General features: G+C 38.4%; 1 protein-coding gene across 9 annotated transcripts in view; it reads left to right on the top strand.

Moving 5' to 3' along the window:
- Mast4 (microtubule associated serine/threonine kinase family member 4) overlaps window positions 1–16,323 on the top strand; it is a 555,412-nt gene that overhangs the window by 276,706 nt on the left and 262,383 nt on the right. For 2 of the 9 annotated variants that reach the window (XM_048806081.1, XM_048806080.1), the window contains exon 1: window positions 14,103–14,268. The exons of the other annotated variants lie outside the window; for them this stretch is intronic. In XM_048806081.1, coding sequence (XP_048662038.1) covers window positions 14,128–14,268 — 141 coding nt within the window. In that variant the 5' untranslated portion in view covers window positions 14,103–14,127. Of the gene's footprint in view, window positions 1–14,102; window positions 14,269–16,323 lie in introns of those variants that run through there. 9 annotated transcript variants of the gene reach the window in all.

The raw sequence follows: 16,323 nt of genomic DNA, 5'->3' as shown, positions 1-16,323 counted from the left end.
CTAAAAGTGTGATAACACTTTCTGGAGAAATTGCTTTTTTTTTTTCCTTACTAAAATTACTGGTAGGAATGTAAGTACGACCTGTGGAGAGGGAAAATTGGCAATATTAATCAAAAGAAAATATATATGGACATTTCAAACCACTAGTCTCTTCTTAGGTAGTATAACTATTAGCTATACCAGCATACATGTGAAGTGAATCCTGGAAAATCATATTTATTATAGCATAAATTTTAATAGCAAAAAGATTAGAACTAGCCCAAACATCTTTTAACAGTCAACTGGGTAAACAAATTGTACTTCACCCATGCTGGGGAATAACATGCAGCTATATAAAAGAATGACTCTGTTTTATATGGAAGCATCTCCTCATCAAAGGGAAAAATAAAGACTACCTAATGGACTTAATATATTTTCTTTTCTATAATAATAGTAGGAGAATTAGAACGTATACTTATATTGGCATAGGTAGTCAAATACTGCACATTTGCCATAAATTCTGCACAAGTACACACAAAACTAAAAATAATCATTCTCTCTGGGATAGGAGTATAGGAACTGATAGAAAACAGGGGTAGAAGGGATTTAAAAAAAACAAAATCCCTCTTCAATACTGTATGAATTTTGAGCCATGTTAATATATTGCCCAATTTTTAAATTTTTAAAATAAATTTTATTGTGTATAGTTAAGGTATATAACATGATGTTATCATGCATATATTTGTGTGTGTGTAAACAGTAAAATTATTACTATAAAGAAATATATCCATCATCTTACATTAAAAATTTTTTTTTTGTACTGGGGATTGAACTCAGGGGTACTCTTCAACCACTGAGCCACATCTCCAGCCCTATTGTGTATTTTATTTAGAGACAGGGTCTCACTGAGTTGTTTAGCACCTTACCATTGCTGAGGCTGGTTTTGAACTCACGATCTTCCTGTCTCAGCCTCCAGAACCACTGGGATTATAGGCGTGTGACATTGCACCCAGCATAAAATTTTTTTAAATTTTTTTTATTAGTTACACATGACAGTATAATGATCTTGACAATTCATACATTTGAATCAAATGGCATATAATTTCTCATTTTTCTGATTGTACAGGATGCAGAATCACATTGGTCATACAACAATAAGAAATTTATAACTCTTTGACCTGGAGTTTCTTCCTTTTTATTCTCGGCCATTTTCTAAACCTCAATAGCAATCTGGCCATTTCTGACTTCTATTGAGTTCTAATGAAATGCCTAACTTTCCCTTAACAATGGACTGTTTGACCATGTTCACCATCAATGCAAAAAAAAAAAAAAAAAAAAAGGNACACCTCTTGTCTACAGGGGAAATTCCCCCCCCCCCCGAGTACTTTAAAACACTAGTGAATTATGTTTGTTGACTTTTCTCAGAGTCATTATAGTTGTGCTAGCCAAAGACTTATATAACAGGAAGTTTGCCAAGATGGAATTAGCAATTTATTTGGAGAAAGGGTATAGGAAATAGTTTTAATTTAGAGGTGAAATGATCACAGGATAGATCAAGTCTAAGTTACCTGATTTGATTTCTGGGTTTATTAAAAACTACCAAAATCATCCCTTTGCCTTCAAGGACTTCTGTATCCTGTGTGTCCCTGTGTTCATCCATCACCCCTGGTCAAAAAGAAAAGCAAATCAAAACATGACCAGCAACTCTAAAAAAATAACCTAGACATTTCATCAGGCAAGTCCGGTCAAGTCTTATCTTGCTTCTGGGAAGGAGTTTGTTGCCTAGCAATGTTTGAGGAGCAACCAAAGCTCTCAGATCCACATACTTGCCCAAGCTCAGAGGTCGGCAGTGCTGCTTTTTATAACTTGTTTCAATCTCTTTATAACTCCATTGCCTGTTTGAACATTTTTTCAAGTCTCTCTCTCTCTCTCTCTGCAACCCCACCCCCTGTGTGTGCGCGCGCGCGCGCGCGCGTGTGTGTGTGTGTGTGTGTGTGTGTGTCCCTTCCCATTACCTCATAAGCATTACTTACTTCCTTCCTGGAAGGGATTTGACTATCATGTGCCCAAGTATAGTTTTCTTTGTATGCATTCGGTTCACTGAGTCTCTTGGGTATGTGGATTGATGATTTTCACCAAGTTTTGGAAAATCCTTGGCCATCTTCTATTCCAATACAGCTTCTACCCCATTTTCTCTCCTTTCCTCCCAGGATGACATATGTATCTCTGTTCAGCAGTTTGATACTGTCCCACAGATCTTAAACACTGGTGTTTTTGTTTTGCTTTTTATTTTCTTTTCCCCTGGGTGATTCATTGTGGATAATTTATGTTGAAGTTAAACTCTGCTGACCCTTTCCTGTTTTCCTCTGCCGGACAGTCAGCCCATTTCATTCTGCTGTATTTTTCAGTCTAATTTTTCCCTTTTTTGTTCCTTCTTATAGTTATACTTCTTCATCAGAATTATTCATGTCTTCATTCCTGTTGACCTGCATTTGCCACTGTGTCCTTTAGCATAGTTAATTTTTGATCTTTGATAACACCAGGATCTTGGCTATCTCTTTATCTGTTTGTATTGCCTGTTTCTTTGATTGACTCTGGGTCCCAACAATACCCAGTCCCAGCTCAGGCAGACAGCAGAATGACTCAGCATCTCTACGCAAAGGCTATGATAAGGAAGAAGCTTACCTTTTACTGGAAGTAAATATTATTTGTCTTAGTTTATTCTTTTCTTTTATTCAAGTGTTAAGTGCCCACTTGAACAATTATAAGAACCCACCTTCTATTTCTGAGACTTCCTCTTCCACTCAGGATGGACCCTATCGCAAGGGACCATTGATCTTACCCTAACAATCAAAACAGGTTGGGTAAGCCACGAAATCAGAGTTTAAAAGAAAACTGTCAACAATGCTAAGGGTATAAATAAAAAAAATAAATAAAATAAAAAGTAATAAGCTCTTGCAAAGAAGAAAAAGATCCATGCCAGCTGTCAATCTAAGTAAGTGGAGCAGCAAGAGAAGGAGGGATCTGCCATAGATGGGGCGAGAAGGACCAGCCAAACTTACAACATGTTTCATTTCCTCATTCATATTGTCTTGAGAAATAGTTTCTTGTGATTATCTGCATACTTAATAGAAGACTAAGAAGTAGGAAATTTTCCAGTAGAGAAAAGGGAACAAAAATGTCTTGGCCCTTGATAAATAGAGCATAGTTGTGTTATTCTGTCATTATGTTGTTTACTAGGTTTATCTTTCACATGAACTATAGGGCTATGGTATGGTGGTCATGTATTTTTATGCCTTGTGTTTATTTTTTTAGAGATTTCATCACTGTAGTGCACAATGCATTTGTTTCTGTAGCTCTTGTGTTTGGTATTCTTTTAGATTTGTTGTTGCAATCTTGTGAGATGCACAAGGGGACTCTTATTGAATGACAGCAAAGGCCACCTACCTCTTTCATCATAGTGCAATTCAAGACTGTGAATTCAAAGTTACTCAGTATAATAAACTGATGTATTGTATGGCAATGAAAAATAAGTGTATTTTTCTTGTGGTGATCCTAGCATTTTAGTAAAAACAGGACTGAATTAAACCTACTTTCTCAAAGTATGTTCTGTATATGTGTCTGAGCAGTGCTTTTCCCCAAAATGTTTTATGGCCCCATTGATTTGGAGAACATTACAGATTACACTTTTGCTCTTAACAGATACAATGCTGAGATTATAAACATTTTGAGATCTCACAGTAAGTCAGTTCTCTGAGCTATATGAATTTTTTTCTTAAGCATACCTGAACACAGAACCTTTTGCCAAGGAACTTTAAGTTCTTGTCAAGTAATACCTATTAACAAAGTTCTAAGGCACTTTGGGGAAATACTGAGGTAAATGGATCCTGTTGCTCTTTATTATAAGAACTATGCAAAATTTGTATTGGGCTGTCATTCTGTCCCTGGAAAATGCCTTTCCCACTGCTTTCTAATAAGGAACTAGGAAACTTTCAGTGGGGGGAAGAAAGAGATTCAACCCAGAAGCCTTTACATTATGGCTCAGGGTTTCCTACACACTCTTTATTGTAGGAGTATACCATTCTCAGCTGCCTAACTTGTCCAAGGACTGTCCTAGTTTGCCAGTCCAGGAAAATAAGCTGGGTCAGCTGTCATATCCCCCAAATGAAAAAAGACAGCTAGCCGCCTAGATGGCAATTGGAAGGAAAGGTCAATCAATACATTACCTTTCTCTCCTTGAGTTCCTTGGCCACCGGGTGAGTAGTGCCTTCTCACTAGCAGTGGTAATCTCTTCTGCTAAATTTTATTTTAACCTTGCAAATAGGTTAAAGGAAGGGCACGCTTAATAACGTCTTCTCTCATACACCTCTAAGCTTGTTATTTGGGCTGGATCTTGCATCCCTTTCCCTTTAGCTTAAGCCCTACAGTCCTGCACAATCCTGATCAGATGGTATGTTCTGCAAGAAGCTGGCTTTATTTATTGTGGGAATTTCTCCTAGAGCTCTGTCATGCTCTTGCGCAGACAGAATGCAAACATTTTTGTGATTTTTGACAGTAGCTGGATCTGTGTGGAATAGGGGGTTTTCAAAACATTTCTCAGTCAATATGTTTACTCTACTTCGCCAGGCATGCAGTGATATGGTGCATCACCAATACTTGAAATAGACTGCAACAGGAGGTCAGAATGGAGCATACATCTTCTAACACAGCATGTTAGATGAAATGATTTTGTGTACTTTGAAGTGGAAAATTCAATCAGAATTTTCCACACTTTTTAGTTAAAGCAACACTGTTATTTATTGATGAAAGGTGGACAGAGAAAAATAACAGAATGCAAACAGAGTGGGTAAGAAATCTAGCATATTGTTCCTGGTCATAGCAAGAAATACTTTGTCTCTTATGCTTGAATGAAAGCTACTTGAGATGAAAAGGATCTGCTTAAAATACACAGCTATAGAATATGTGGAACATAGGACAATGTGTTTAGCATGTGTATGGATCAAAATGCAATCGGACTTTTTTTAAACATTTATTTTTTAATTGTAGGTGGACACAATACCTTTATTTTATTTTTATGTGGTGCTGAGGATTGAACCTAGTGCCTCACACATGCTAGGCGAGTGTTCTACCTCTGAGCCCCAACCCCAGCCCGCAATCTAGCTTTTTAAAAAGTTTGTTTTTCATTAAGAGGTGGACTTCATGCTTGATAAACAACAATTGCAATTGCTTAGGTAATCCATATTGGCTTAATTTTAAAGTCGCAGAACTCAAATTGGAAAGCACCTGGGTGTATCATGAATACAGGAATAGAAGAGAGTCTCTAAGCTCTCATTGAAGTAGGCTTAGAATATTTAAATTTATTACTCATTTTTATCTGCCCTTTGATGCGCTGAAGAGATATCCGCATAACTACTTATTATGTAGTTGAATAGTTTATGCTTTCAAATTGCAAAACCTTAGGGTTTCAATGTCAGATTTGTATATGTGTATTTAAGATAGAATAATAACCTAATATTAGAGTGCTTGATGTGTGCGGTTACTTTTCTGGCTTTACATGTATTATTTTGCTTAATCCTCACAACAACACTATGAGCTCTGATAATCTTCAATTTCCAACAAGGGAAGAAAGCCACAGAGAGGGCAAGTAAATTGCCCAAAGCCATATGCAAAATGAGGCTTCACTCCCTATGGCTTACAGGTGCCATTCTTCTGAGCCATCCTTCCTATCCACCTCTCTGAGATTCTGCACCTCAGTGTATTTCTGCTGGAGGTCCTAAGGATAGATGGGTTAGCAACTTAATTCAATTAGCATATAAGATTTAACATATAGGACTTGAATATTTAGAATTTTTCTTTTTAAGAGACAGTTTTTCAATAGTCTATTTTATTCTAGCTATAGTTTTTATTTTCTCATTGATAAACAATTTAACTCAGTATAATTCAGTTTTCTTTTTTTGTAGCCTTACAAGTTACAGAACTGTTTAAAAGCATGACTACAAATTCATCAACTTGTCTAAATAAGGTGGCTTTAAATGATAGTTTAGGCTGCCTGAAACTTTGGATTGTTAGGAGTTCTCTTGTTCTAATGTTGATTCTCCCCTTTGTTTATACTATTTTGTCTTCTGTTTTTATCATTCTTTTGTGTGCTTTTACTTTTAGTCTATAGAAATTGAGTCCAAAATCAACTATCAATTTCAGATTTATAAGGTAATCCAGTGGAATTCATTGTAAAAATACATCCCTTCTGTGTAATTCAGGAAAGCACATGAGTCCAATATGATTCTAGTATATTTTTTATTTTTCCAAGGAAGAACCCAATTAGTATAATAGAAACCAAAGTGAAAACAACCACCCAAGCCCATCCCTCAACTGCAGATGGCTGCATTCACATGTGATAAGGGAAGGGGTTTCCTGCTTGGGAATCACTTTATATTATTGTTAACAAAAATAAGAGCCCACCTTGTAAAATTTTTCTTAGGTCTCATATTTAAATGTCTACCCCAGTTGTACTCTTTGTGATCCATAGAAATCACAAGGGATCATTTTGACTTTGAAGGAAGGATTCTGTTTTTGCAATGAGAACAGTATTCAGTCTCTGAGTAAAAGCAATTAAAACCCCAAAGCCTTTTATTGCTTTTGATGCTTTCAAAGAAAAAAAAAAAAAGGCAAAAACCTCCCTGCACTGAAATATTTTCTGCTAATTAACTGTCACAAATGTGATGCCATTAAGCTTAGAGTCTCTTTGGTTTACTTCAAAGTCATTAACACACAGTATGCAGTCCTTCCAAATATATTTTGGAAAAAGGAAACAAATTGACAGATCTGTAATCATTGTTTCCAAGGCTATTGTTCTTCATAGAACCTATGCTTAATTTAATGAGCATTTTGTTGTCAACTAATTTAAGGAGCATTTAGTCATCAATATTTAGTGCTTTTCTTTGGGTAACAAGCACCAGCCCTCATGGTTCCAAGGTTGTTGTAGTATGTATTTGAATACCAATTTGAATACCCCTTTTTCCTTTTGCAAATCCAAAACTGACTTGCCAAGTTCAGGGCTAAGGACTTTTGGAGAGTATCACTTAGGAATGTATTTAGCTGCAAGTGACAGAAAACTCAACTAATGGCAGCTTTAACATTTGGAATTTATAATAAATTTTATATTTAAAATAAAAATGTTTTTTTGGCTGAGGGTTGGTGCACTATCACAATGGAGTCTTCAAGGACCTAGGCTACTTTTGTCTTTGCTCTGCTCTCAAATGTAGTGCCACTGATGTTAGGCCTGTCATGATGTCACTTTTCCAAGACTTAGTTTCCCTGCCTGAAAAAATGGTGGTGATCCTGCCTATAACTGCAGCATAGGGGCAAGGCTTCCAAGATATCCTGTGTGAGAAAGTGTGTCGCATAGTGTCTGGCAGTTTCTAGAACAAAGTTGAGTTTTATCAGGGCAGGGGTATCCATGGTAGCACCAGTTTTCCTAATGGTGTTGGAGTGAAAAGCATAAAGTGGGAGATAAAGGGTCCAACTTCAGACCATATTCTTCAATCTTGAAGTTCCCAGCTCCAGAATACTTTCAGCTGATGTTACTTAAAACAGCATATTGGAGAGCAAAATACTTTTAAAAATGTCAGATGCTGTACCTGTTAACAGATAGAATCTATTAGTTACTAAATGAAATATATCCTCTACAAGCCAATTGTTTATTTCATTCTGTGATCTCTTTACAATAAATTTCAACACTATTAGAGGCTTAAGTTCACATTATTGATTATTTGAATATGTGTGCCATTAATCTTCCATTGCTCTCATCTATTTTATATGTACATTTTAAGTGTCGTCTTTTGCATTTAGATAGAGAGAAATGGCCAGAAGAAAGTTGACTTGTGGGGATTAGCTTCATATAACACTTCAAAAGCTCCCTTGAGCTGATTTGCCAGTAAATTTCTACACTAAAATAGGCTTTCAGAATAGTGACCGATAGATAAACTACGAGGTGTCCTTAGTAAATAAAAATGATTAATCTCAGCAGAGTAAATTCACTATCCCTGGTCACATAGTCTCATCCAATTCTGTTTCCTGGTTCTATAAAAAAAAACAAACCCTTTTTCTTTTTGTATTAAAGTTGTCTGTAATTTTAATGGAACTTTTGAATTATTATCTGATTTTAAAAAAATGGTTCATAAAAGGATATTGTTTCTTTAAATTAGGGACAGTTGAAATGTTGTTTTTAGGCAAACTGCCCTTATTTGATGGGGCTTAGAAAGCATAGTCAAGAACTCATCTTAAATCTCTGTTAAGATATGCCTTTTAAGAATGATCACAACTTGTAAATGATTGTGCATTTGACAGTGATTTGGGTGTGGCAAATGCAAGGGAACCAAAAGGTAAAAATGAAGCCCCCTTTAAGCAGGGTTATTTCTAATTGTTTAGTTTTTATTCCCTGTCATTGATACTTCTTTCCCAGGGCATTTTCCTCATAATGAGAAGACTCTAAAATCAAATAAGGCTTCTGAACACTGAAGATGTTTGCTGCTCTTCTGTTGAAGAATCATATAGATTTATAGTGATTCTAAAAGGTGTCTCATATCCACTATATTAACTAGCTTTTTAGACGCTTATGAACATTGTAGCTTTTATTGATTCTAGGGAATTGGACCCAACAATAAGCAATAAAAGTCGATGGTAACTTTCTTCCCATATAGGGGTGTGCAGATCAATATTTTGAATTTACTTTAATTTGCTGGTAATGGATGGAAGAACTGAAAGAATTGCAGAGCCTTGTGGGGCACAGCTGTGCAGTGTTTGCCTTTTTATCCGAGCTCACTGTAGGTCATGGGCCTCCCCAGTAACAAGAAACACAGTTAAGTGGCCGGGTTGATACACTAATTTATCCAGAGACTTCATGTCTGTTCTAGGGGGAAAAAAAAGAAATTCATAAAATTTGTTCATGATGGCCTTGATTTTATAGAGATTACAAAGGACCTCCAAATTTGCATTGTCTCAAAGACAGCTGTGTTCTAATTATCTAGCAATGGTGTATGATCTCCTTCTGCTAAAGAATCTTCCTACTGATTTAATAGCGGGCTATGGCATTCTATTCTACTGACACTCAAAAATCTGCTTTGAGACTTCAAGTTGTTTTACAGAACCATGTCCAGGTTCCATCTTGAGATGTGGAGGAAGTGTGTGAGTCAGGCCCAGTTGCTCACTAGTTTAATGCATATTTATCAGAACTCTTTGCTTGTGCCTCAGCTGCCTCAATGAATGTGAGTGGTGCATTTAAGTAAGAATAGCTAATATCCAGGGTGTTGTTATATTTCAGAACCATGCTGAAAGCATACCTGCATTGTCATTAATTCTAACACCCTTTGAGATAAGTTGTCTTAAACTCATTTTATAATTTAGGAAACTGAGTCTTAGGATAAGAAGATTTCTCAAGGATACTTTTCCAGCATTGTCTTGTATTGGAAGATGGGTATGACTGACTGTTGATTTAAGGATGTTTGTTAGCTTTAAGTTCAATTGCTCTATTATGTGTTTCTATTTTAGTTTCTTTTGTTGTAAGGGCTGGCTTCTCTAATATGATCAAAACTAGTTTCCTTAATTTCAAAAAAGACAGAAACTTTCACTTGAAAGAGTTAGTCCTTTTGTTCTTTGAGAACAAAGTGACTACACAAAATATGTTTCTGTGGGCTGGAGGCTGTTGACCTTGAGGTACTAAATGCATTTCACTTAGTGTATACTGAATACTTAATAAACTAGGGCTGTTAGTCACATTTGTATTAGTTACTACTCAGGAAAGCCCCTGAACTTTGACTTTGGGGACAGATTTCCTTTGTGGTTCTGGCTTGGAAGACGGTGCATATACAAGTATCTCATTCTTAAGCTTGATTTTTTGACATCAAGGGTATAACCTTTGGGAAGCATCAAAAGCTGTAATAATTGACTGGAAAGGAAGCTTGTTTCATGTGCTCATTTACTTGGGGTTAGCTGATTATTTGGCTTGTTACGCTTTTTCTACTTGACAAAAATGTGTGTTAAAAGCAATGTATTTGCAGGACTTTGCTTCAAAAAAAATCAGAGTCTATAAAAACAATTTAAGTGTGAAATTTGCTTAGAAGGAGCTGCCAAGATCTGTGTTGTATTTCTCCTTTCCATGAGTAATTGGCAGTGTGCTACCAACTCTGCAGTTTGATAGCCTACACGCAGGGGTCCCTGGTGCAAATATACTAAATCATTACTTGCTGATGGAAAATAATTCAAATACTCTGAATGCAGACAGACGTAGAGTCAAGAACAACCTAAGGCATGTATCAGCTCTGTGACCTTGTGCGAGTTACTTAAGCTGTCTGTCCTTCATTCTCTCATCTGTAAATGGGAATAATATTGAAGACGAAACAAAATGATGTATGCCATCATGCAATGAATGTTAGATTGCATTACTTAGCTGATGAAGGTAGGTAAGCTCACTAAAGAAAAACAGGTCCGATCATTTGTATTAAATTTTAAGGTATGCAACTTTTTAGTTTCCCTTAATGATGTTTAACTTCATGCAGCAAGACATGGGCTTAGCATAGACAGTTTTGCCATCCCCTCATCCACATTCAGATTCCATCATTTAACCTCTGAAAGACTTTCAATGTTTTTGATATCTGAAAGCCCCTTTCTTCATCTCTGTGGCACCCGCCCTTGGCTCGACTGTGGTGGTTCCAACCTTCACACAAGTGCCAGCATCACTTTTGACCTCCCCTGGATCCTGTTGTGCATTGCTCTCTTTAGCCTGCCTCTCCTTCTGCTTCCCAATGCCTCATCTTTTGTCCTGGCCCTCAACCATGCTTCCCAGATACAACACCCTAACGCCAGAGTGATCCTTTTAACAAGTGGATTTGGCCATCTGATTCTCCTGTTTAAATGTTCTGTGAGTGCCTATTCCTATAGGATGCAGGCACACTGTCCCCACAAACCATCCATGATCTGACCCTGTCCCTGCCTCCGTATTCCTTTCCTATTTGTCATCTTTCTGCTGTGTCTTGGCCATACTGAGCTCCCTCAGAGCTGTGTCCCCTACCTGATGTCATCCATTTCCTCTTCTGCAGTGGCTCTTTCCTCACCTATTCACAGGCTGCCTGGCCGACTCCCAGACATTGCTGGAGAAAGAGTAGACACAAGTATTGTGTCACTCAGGAACTTTTCAATCCCCAGGAACAGACAACACCAGTTAAACTGGTTTAAACAACAAAGAGACTTGATTGGCTCATGAATCCCTGAAGTCCAGATATCTGCTAGGCAAGGCTGGATCCATTGTTTCAAAGGTATCATCCAAAATCCCATTTCTCCCTGTCCTCCTCTGCCACCTTATTGCCTGTCCTTGTGGCTGCCATTAGCTTCCTGGGGTTAATGCTGACCAAGAAAATGAGCTTTGTCATTAGCTTAACTTAATCCGCGCTTAGTCTGGAGGTTGGGAACAGTGTCAGTTGCACCAGCGTTGCTAATCACACATAACAGAGAATATCTTAGAGCAAGAAATAGCCCTGACCCTCCTCAAAGACAGCTGATCATCCCCACACCCTCAGTATTAGTGCATACTTTGAAAAGACCTCTATTCCAGGCCTTTTCACACTGCATTTTCCAGCGAGTAAAGCCCTTTATCCCCAGTGCCTGGCCCAGCACCTGCCATGTCAACCTTTACTAAAAGGTGTGTGATTGAATAAAGGAAACCCATTTTGCTTGCTTTAATCCCCAAATGTGCCCTTGCTTTCACCCTTGGAAGAAGACTTTTGTCCTCTGTGTTGCTGAAACTACAGAACTCCAAGTGAATTGCTTTGTTTTACTTAGCTCTTCTTTAAAAAAGGCAAAGATACCTGTTTCCACCTGCACCTGTCTTCCTCTTTAGGGGAAAAGCAGTCCTTTTCTTTTTGTTGTTGTTATTAGGATCAATGCCAACCCTCCCTGTTTGTGTAATTCCAACTCCTTCTCTCCTTACCACTGTGTCCCACTTGGCATGGTTTGGATATGGTTTGAGTGCAGTCACCCAAAGGATTGTGTGTTGTTAACTTGGTCCTCCATGTGGCAGTGTTGGGAGGTAGTGGAACCTTTAAGAGATAGGACCTAGTCGGAGGTAAGTAGGGGACATCATTCTCCAAAGGGATTAGGTAGTTCTTGCAGGACCCCAGTTCCTGTAAGAGTACATTGTTATGAAAAGAGCAAGCCTGGCCCAGAATCCCTCTGGCTTCCTATCTCTCCATTTGATCTCCCAGGGTGTCCTGCCACTATTGTGATCCCATCTACCTATGGAGCCCTAAGCAGAATCTGAACAAGGACGGGGCTGCCTCACTTGACTTTCAGCTTCCAAAAGTGTGAGCTAAATAAACCTCTTTTATTTATTAGTTACTTAGCCTCAGGTATTTGTTATAGCAATGGAAAGTGGACTAATACCCCATCCTCTGGTATTTTTTACAGTATAGCAGGTAAATATGGAGCTGGATGATGTAGGCTCAAGTTTTGATTCCATTATCTCGTGGCTTTGTGCCTCTGATCTATTGTTATTCTCCTCTGGGTTTTCCCTAGAAATGCTGAGCATCCTATCCAGGCAGCTAGGTGATTCTCTTACGAGAATTTCATTGACTCTCTTAACAACAAGCTCTTACAAGACCAAAATAGATGTCTATGTTGTGACTCAGAAACTTTGTCTGTGTGAAGGATTTATGAGACCAGTGTCAAAGTCATGAGAACAATAGCTATTTATTTGAGTTCATGGCTGAACAAACCCTCTTGGAAAGAAGAATGATATTTGTTTCTCTGTTTTTCAAGAAAATGGGTATGTAGCTTTAATTAAGTAAAATTTATATAAAAGCTCAGCAAGCATTTTGTGTGAACCTTTTATGGTTTATTTTGTTTTGCTTTATTAGCCCTAAATGAAAATAGATACAAAATAGAATGAAATAAAATCTGCACAAAGTGGGAGATTTAGGATTCTTCACTCACCTCACATTTCCCCTAGGGATTTTGCTGGCGTGTTACAGGTTGAATGGTTTGAATGTTTCAGCATTTCTATAGAGAGCTCTCTACAGATTTTCCAGCTTTGCTTTACTGGGAACTTATGTGCTTTATAGGCTGCTTATTGGATTTTTCAAAAGTTGTTGAAAGCTTTCTGCTCTGATTCAGAACCAAGCTTGCATATAAGATCTGCTTCATTGGTATGAACTTCTGTATTTTGCTCTGTCTTCACAAGTGAGTCTCAGAAACAGAGACCAGAAAAATATGGTCCCAGGCATTTCTTTAGGGATCTTCAGGCTGTATGAGCTACCCCGCTCCCAATGACGCTATCATAACGACAGGGGTACTTTTCCTTACCTCATAGCACTCCTCACTTGCAGACGAAATGACTAAGAACCTCAAACTTCACTACCATAATGACAGCCTAGAAAATTAATATTCTGTAAAAAAAAAAAATCCAAAGGTTTATGCAAATTAATAGTCCTTAGAGAGATTTAATATTATTACTACCCTCTAATAAGCAACTTATGCAAACAAACTCTTTCTCTAGATCTCTAGGGGTGGTGCTCAGGCAATGACATTTTAAAAAGCTCCCTGGGTGACATTAATATGTACACAGGTTTTAGAATCACTCCTTTAGCTGAATTAGCCAGTGTTCAGAACAACTGCTTGAGCTCAAGTATCTCATCTCCTCTTGTTTTCTCTCCCCTGTTAGCTTTCACCCATTCAGGTCGTAGCACATAATCTTACACCTAGTGATAGCTCTTCTAATTCATATTGTGTGTGTAGTTTTTCCATCTAGGTTTTAGATGCATTTTATGTTGGTTTCTTTCCCTTTACATGTCCCCAATAGAGCCTGATACACTGACTTGCACATCTCAGCCCTTGAAGTGCTCTCCCTAAATTAATAGTTTGTTGGTACAGAGCGCCGGTGCTGACCCTTGGTGAGAGGGTGGAGCAGCCAGGAACTGAGGGAAGATGATTATGGGGACGTGCAGCAAGTTTTCATCTACTGGTTTGTGAACAGTGGTGAGGAGATTGTACATGCTGGACATTGCCATTCTGTTTGTTTTCAGGGTTTTTGTGGGAGGAAGTGGGGAGGCAAGTTGCCCAACTTTCAGATATCCTTCCCTTTTTTGGAGGGGCTCCCAGAGCATGGGTCTTGGTCATCTTGGTCCTGCTTCCCATTGTTGTAGGAGGGGAGCCAGGATACTGTTTGCATGCCTGTTTGGCAGCTGGGACAGTGGCCCAGGTGGGATCGTGCCCATACTCACAGGGACCTGCAGGGAGCTACAGGTAATGATGTGGGGACTGTCAGAGGTGCTTCCTGGAGGGAAAGATCCACTGGAGTGTGCCCCTTTAGTGTGTCCTAACTGGGCTGTTTTCTGGATGTAGCCATGTTCTCTGCCTTTCATTCCCCGATTCTTGACTTTTTTCTGACAGCATAGCCAGCCATCATGTCACCTTCAAGAGTGTTGGCATCTGTCCCCATGATAGGTTTTATGCTTGTCAACCACCTTTAGTTTCCCTTGTTTTGAAGGACTCTGCGTTTGGCAATGTGGAACACCACCCTCCCACTGCTTCAGTGGTGAGGTGCCGTGGCCTGTGTGCACAGGACTCCCTTCTCCTTTTTCTATCTCTTCTCTCCTTCTCATTGCTTTCCACGCTGGCTTAGATGACAATGACTCCGAAATCTCTCTCCAGTCCTGACCTCTTTCCTGAACCCAGATTGGTGGGTCCAATTGCCTATTTGGAAGTTTCTACTTTACATTCTTGTATAGATGGACTTCTTGAATGTCACATGTCCAAGCAAATCTCTTCTTCCCTCAGACTTCATCTACTTAGGCCAGAAATCTTTGACTCCTCCATGCTTTTTCTTCCATGCTGCGTATCCAGCTCTGTTGTAAATTCTGTGAAAGCATATCTAAAAATCTGACTGCTTCTCAACATCTTCACTGCTGGTCTGAACCACAGTCGTTTCTCACCTAGATTATTTCTATAGCCTCCCCAAAGTTGTTATTAAATATTGCCTTAAAATAAGCTTATTGTCTTTAGATATTTATCTCTTCCATTTTCCATCCAGTTCTAGCCTTTTTTCTCCCTCTCTCCCCCCATTTTTAAGAGACGCTTTAAAAAAGTTTTGAAGCTATAGACAGTGGTGCAAACCTGCAATTCCAGTGAATTGGGAGGCTGAAGCAGGAGAATTGCAAGTTCAAGGCCAGCCTCAGCAACTTAGCAAGTCTCTAAGCAACTTAGTGAGACCCTGTCTCTCTTAGATCTTCCTAGTGATCTATTTGCATAGATAGTTGAAGTCCCATCTGATTTATCATTTTTTTTCTTATTAATGATAATACTTCTGATGTCTTCTGTGCTGCTGTCAGATCATCTTATTGGATAGAGCAGTATTACCCTTTTGGACTCTATGCCTTTTGCTATGTAGCAGCTCTCAGTTCCTTTTTAAACGAAACAATATGGTGAGGAATTCCTTCTAGGGAGTTCTCTTTTTTCAACCTGAATGCAAAACCAATTTCTAGTGACAGGCATAACCAAAGATACACATGTAAAAAATAACTCATTGGTTTTCGGTTTGCATTTCAGCTCCCAAAGAATACTGTCCTGGTCAGAAACTTTCCTCTTGTCATTAGGGCTTTGAGTAAATGCAGGTATATTTAGGTTTCAGAATCAAAGTGCCAGGGTCAGCACATACTATAATTTTTTTGTGACTAATTCAAGGATTCAAGAAAAAAAGAAAAACCAAACAAGAAGAGCAAAAACTAAAACATCCTTCAACCCTGCAACCCTTGAAAAGAAATTCTGAGCTAATTATTGATTGTTCTTTCTATTACTAAGCAGTGATGCAATTATCATAACTTGACTTGGAAACACGTTTGCTGGTAAATAGGGAGGGCATCCTCTGCTTTGGTTGACTCTGATCACTAAAGGCCACTCTGCAAGATGAGCTGGAGTAAATTTCAGTTTTTAGAAATGATACCAAGGCTGCTGTCTGCAGCAAACATTTCAACATCCAATAATATAAGGGACAGGAAAGGAGAGTTTGAAGTTAGGAGGGAAACATCTTTCAAATGATAATGCTCACCCTGGGAGGCAAAAAATAAATAACATTTATGGGAAAGAATAACCCAATTTGGTCAAATCTTTGGGATTTGTAGGATACTTCATTTCATGTTCAAGTAGCCACATGACTCATTGTTTCCTGTTCTTTAATTAGGGTCGATATGTAATTTTTGGGTAGGAGTTTTTCTGAATCCCTGTTGATTTCTTTTTTTGGTGAACTTGTTTGCTATGTTTGTTGGTTGGCTGGGTGGTTTGTTGTTGTTGTTGTTGTTTGGT

This window comes from Marmota marmota, unplaced genomic scaffold (assembly GCF_001458135.2).
Source record: "Marmota marmota marmota unplaced genomic scaffold, marMar, whole genome shotgun sequence".
NCBI lineage: Eukaryota > Metazoa > Chordata > Mammalia > Rodentia > Sciuridae > Marmota > Marmota marmota.
Note: the sequence above shows the minus strand (reverse complement) of the source record. Positions and strands in the feature narration are given on the sequence as shown.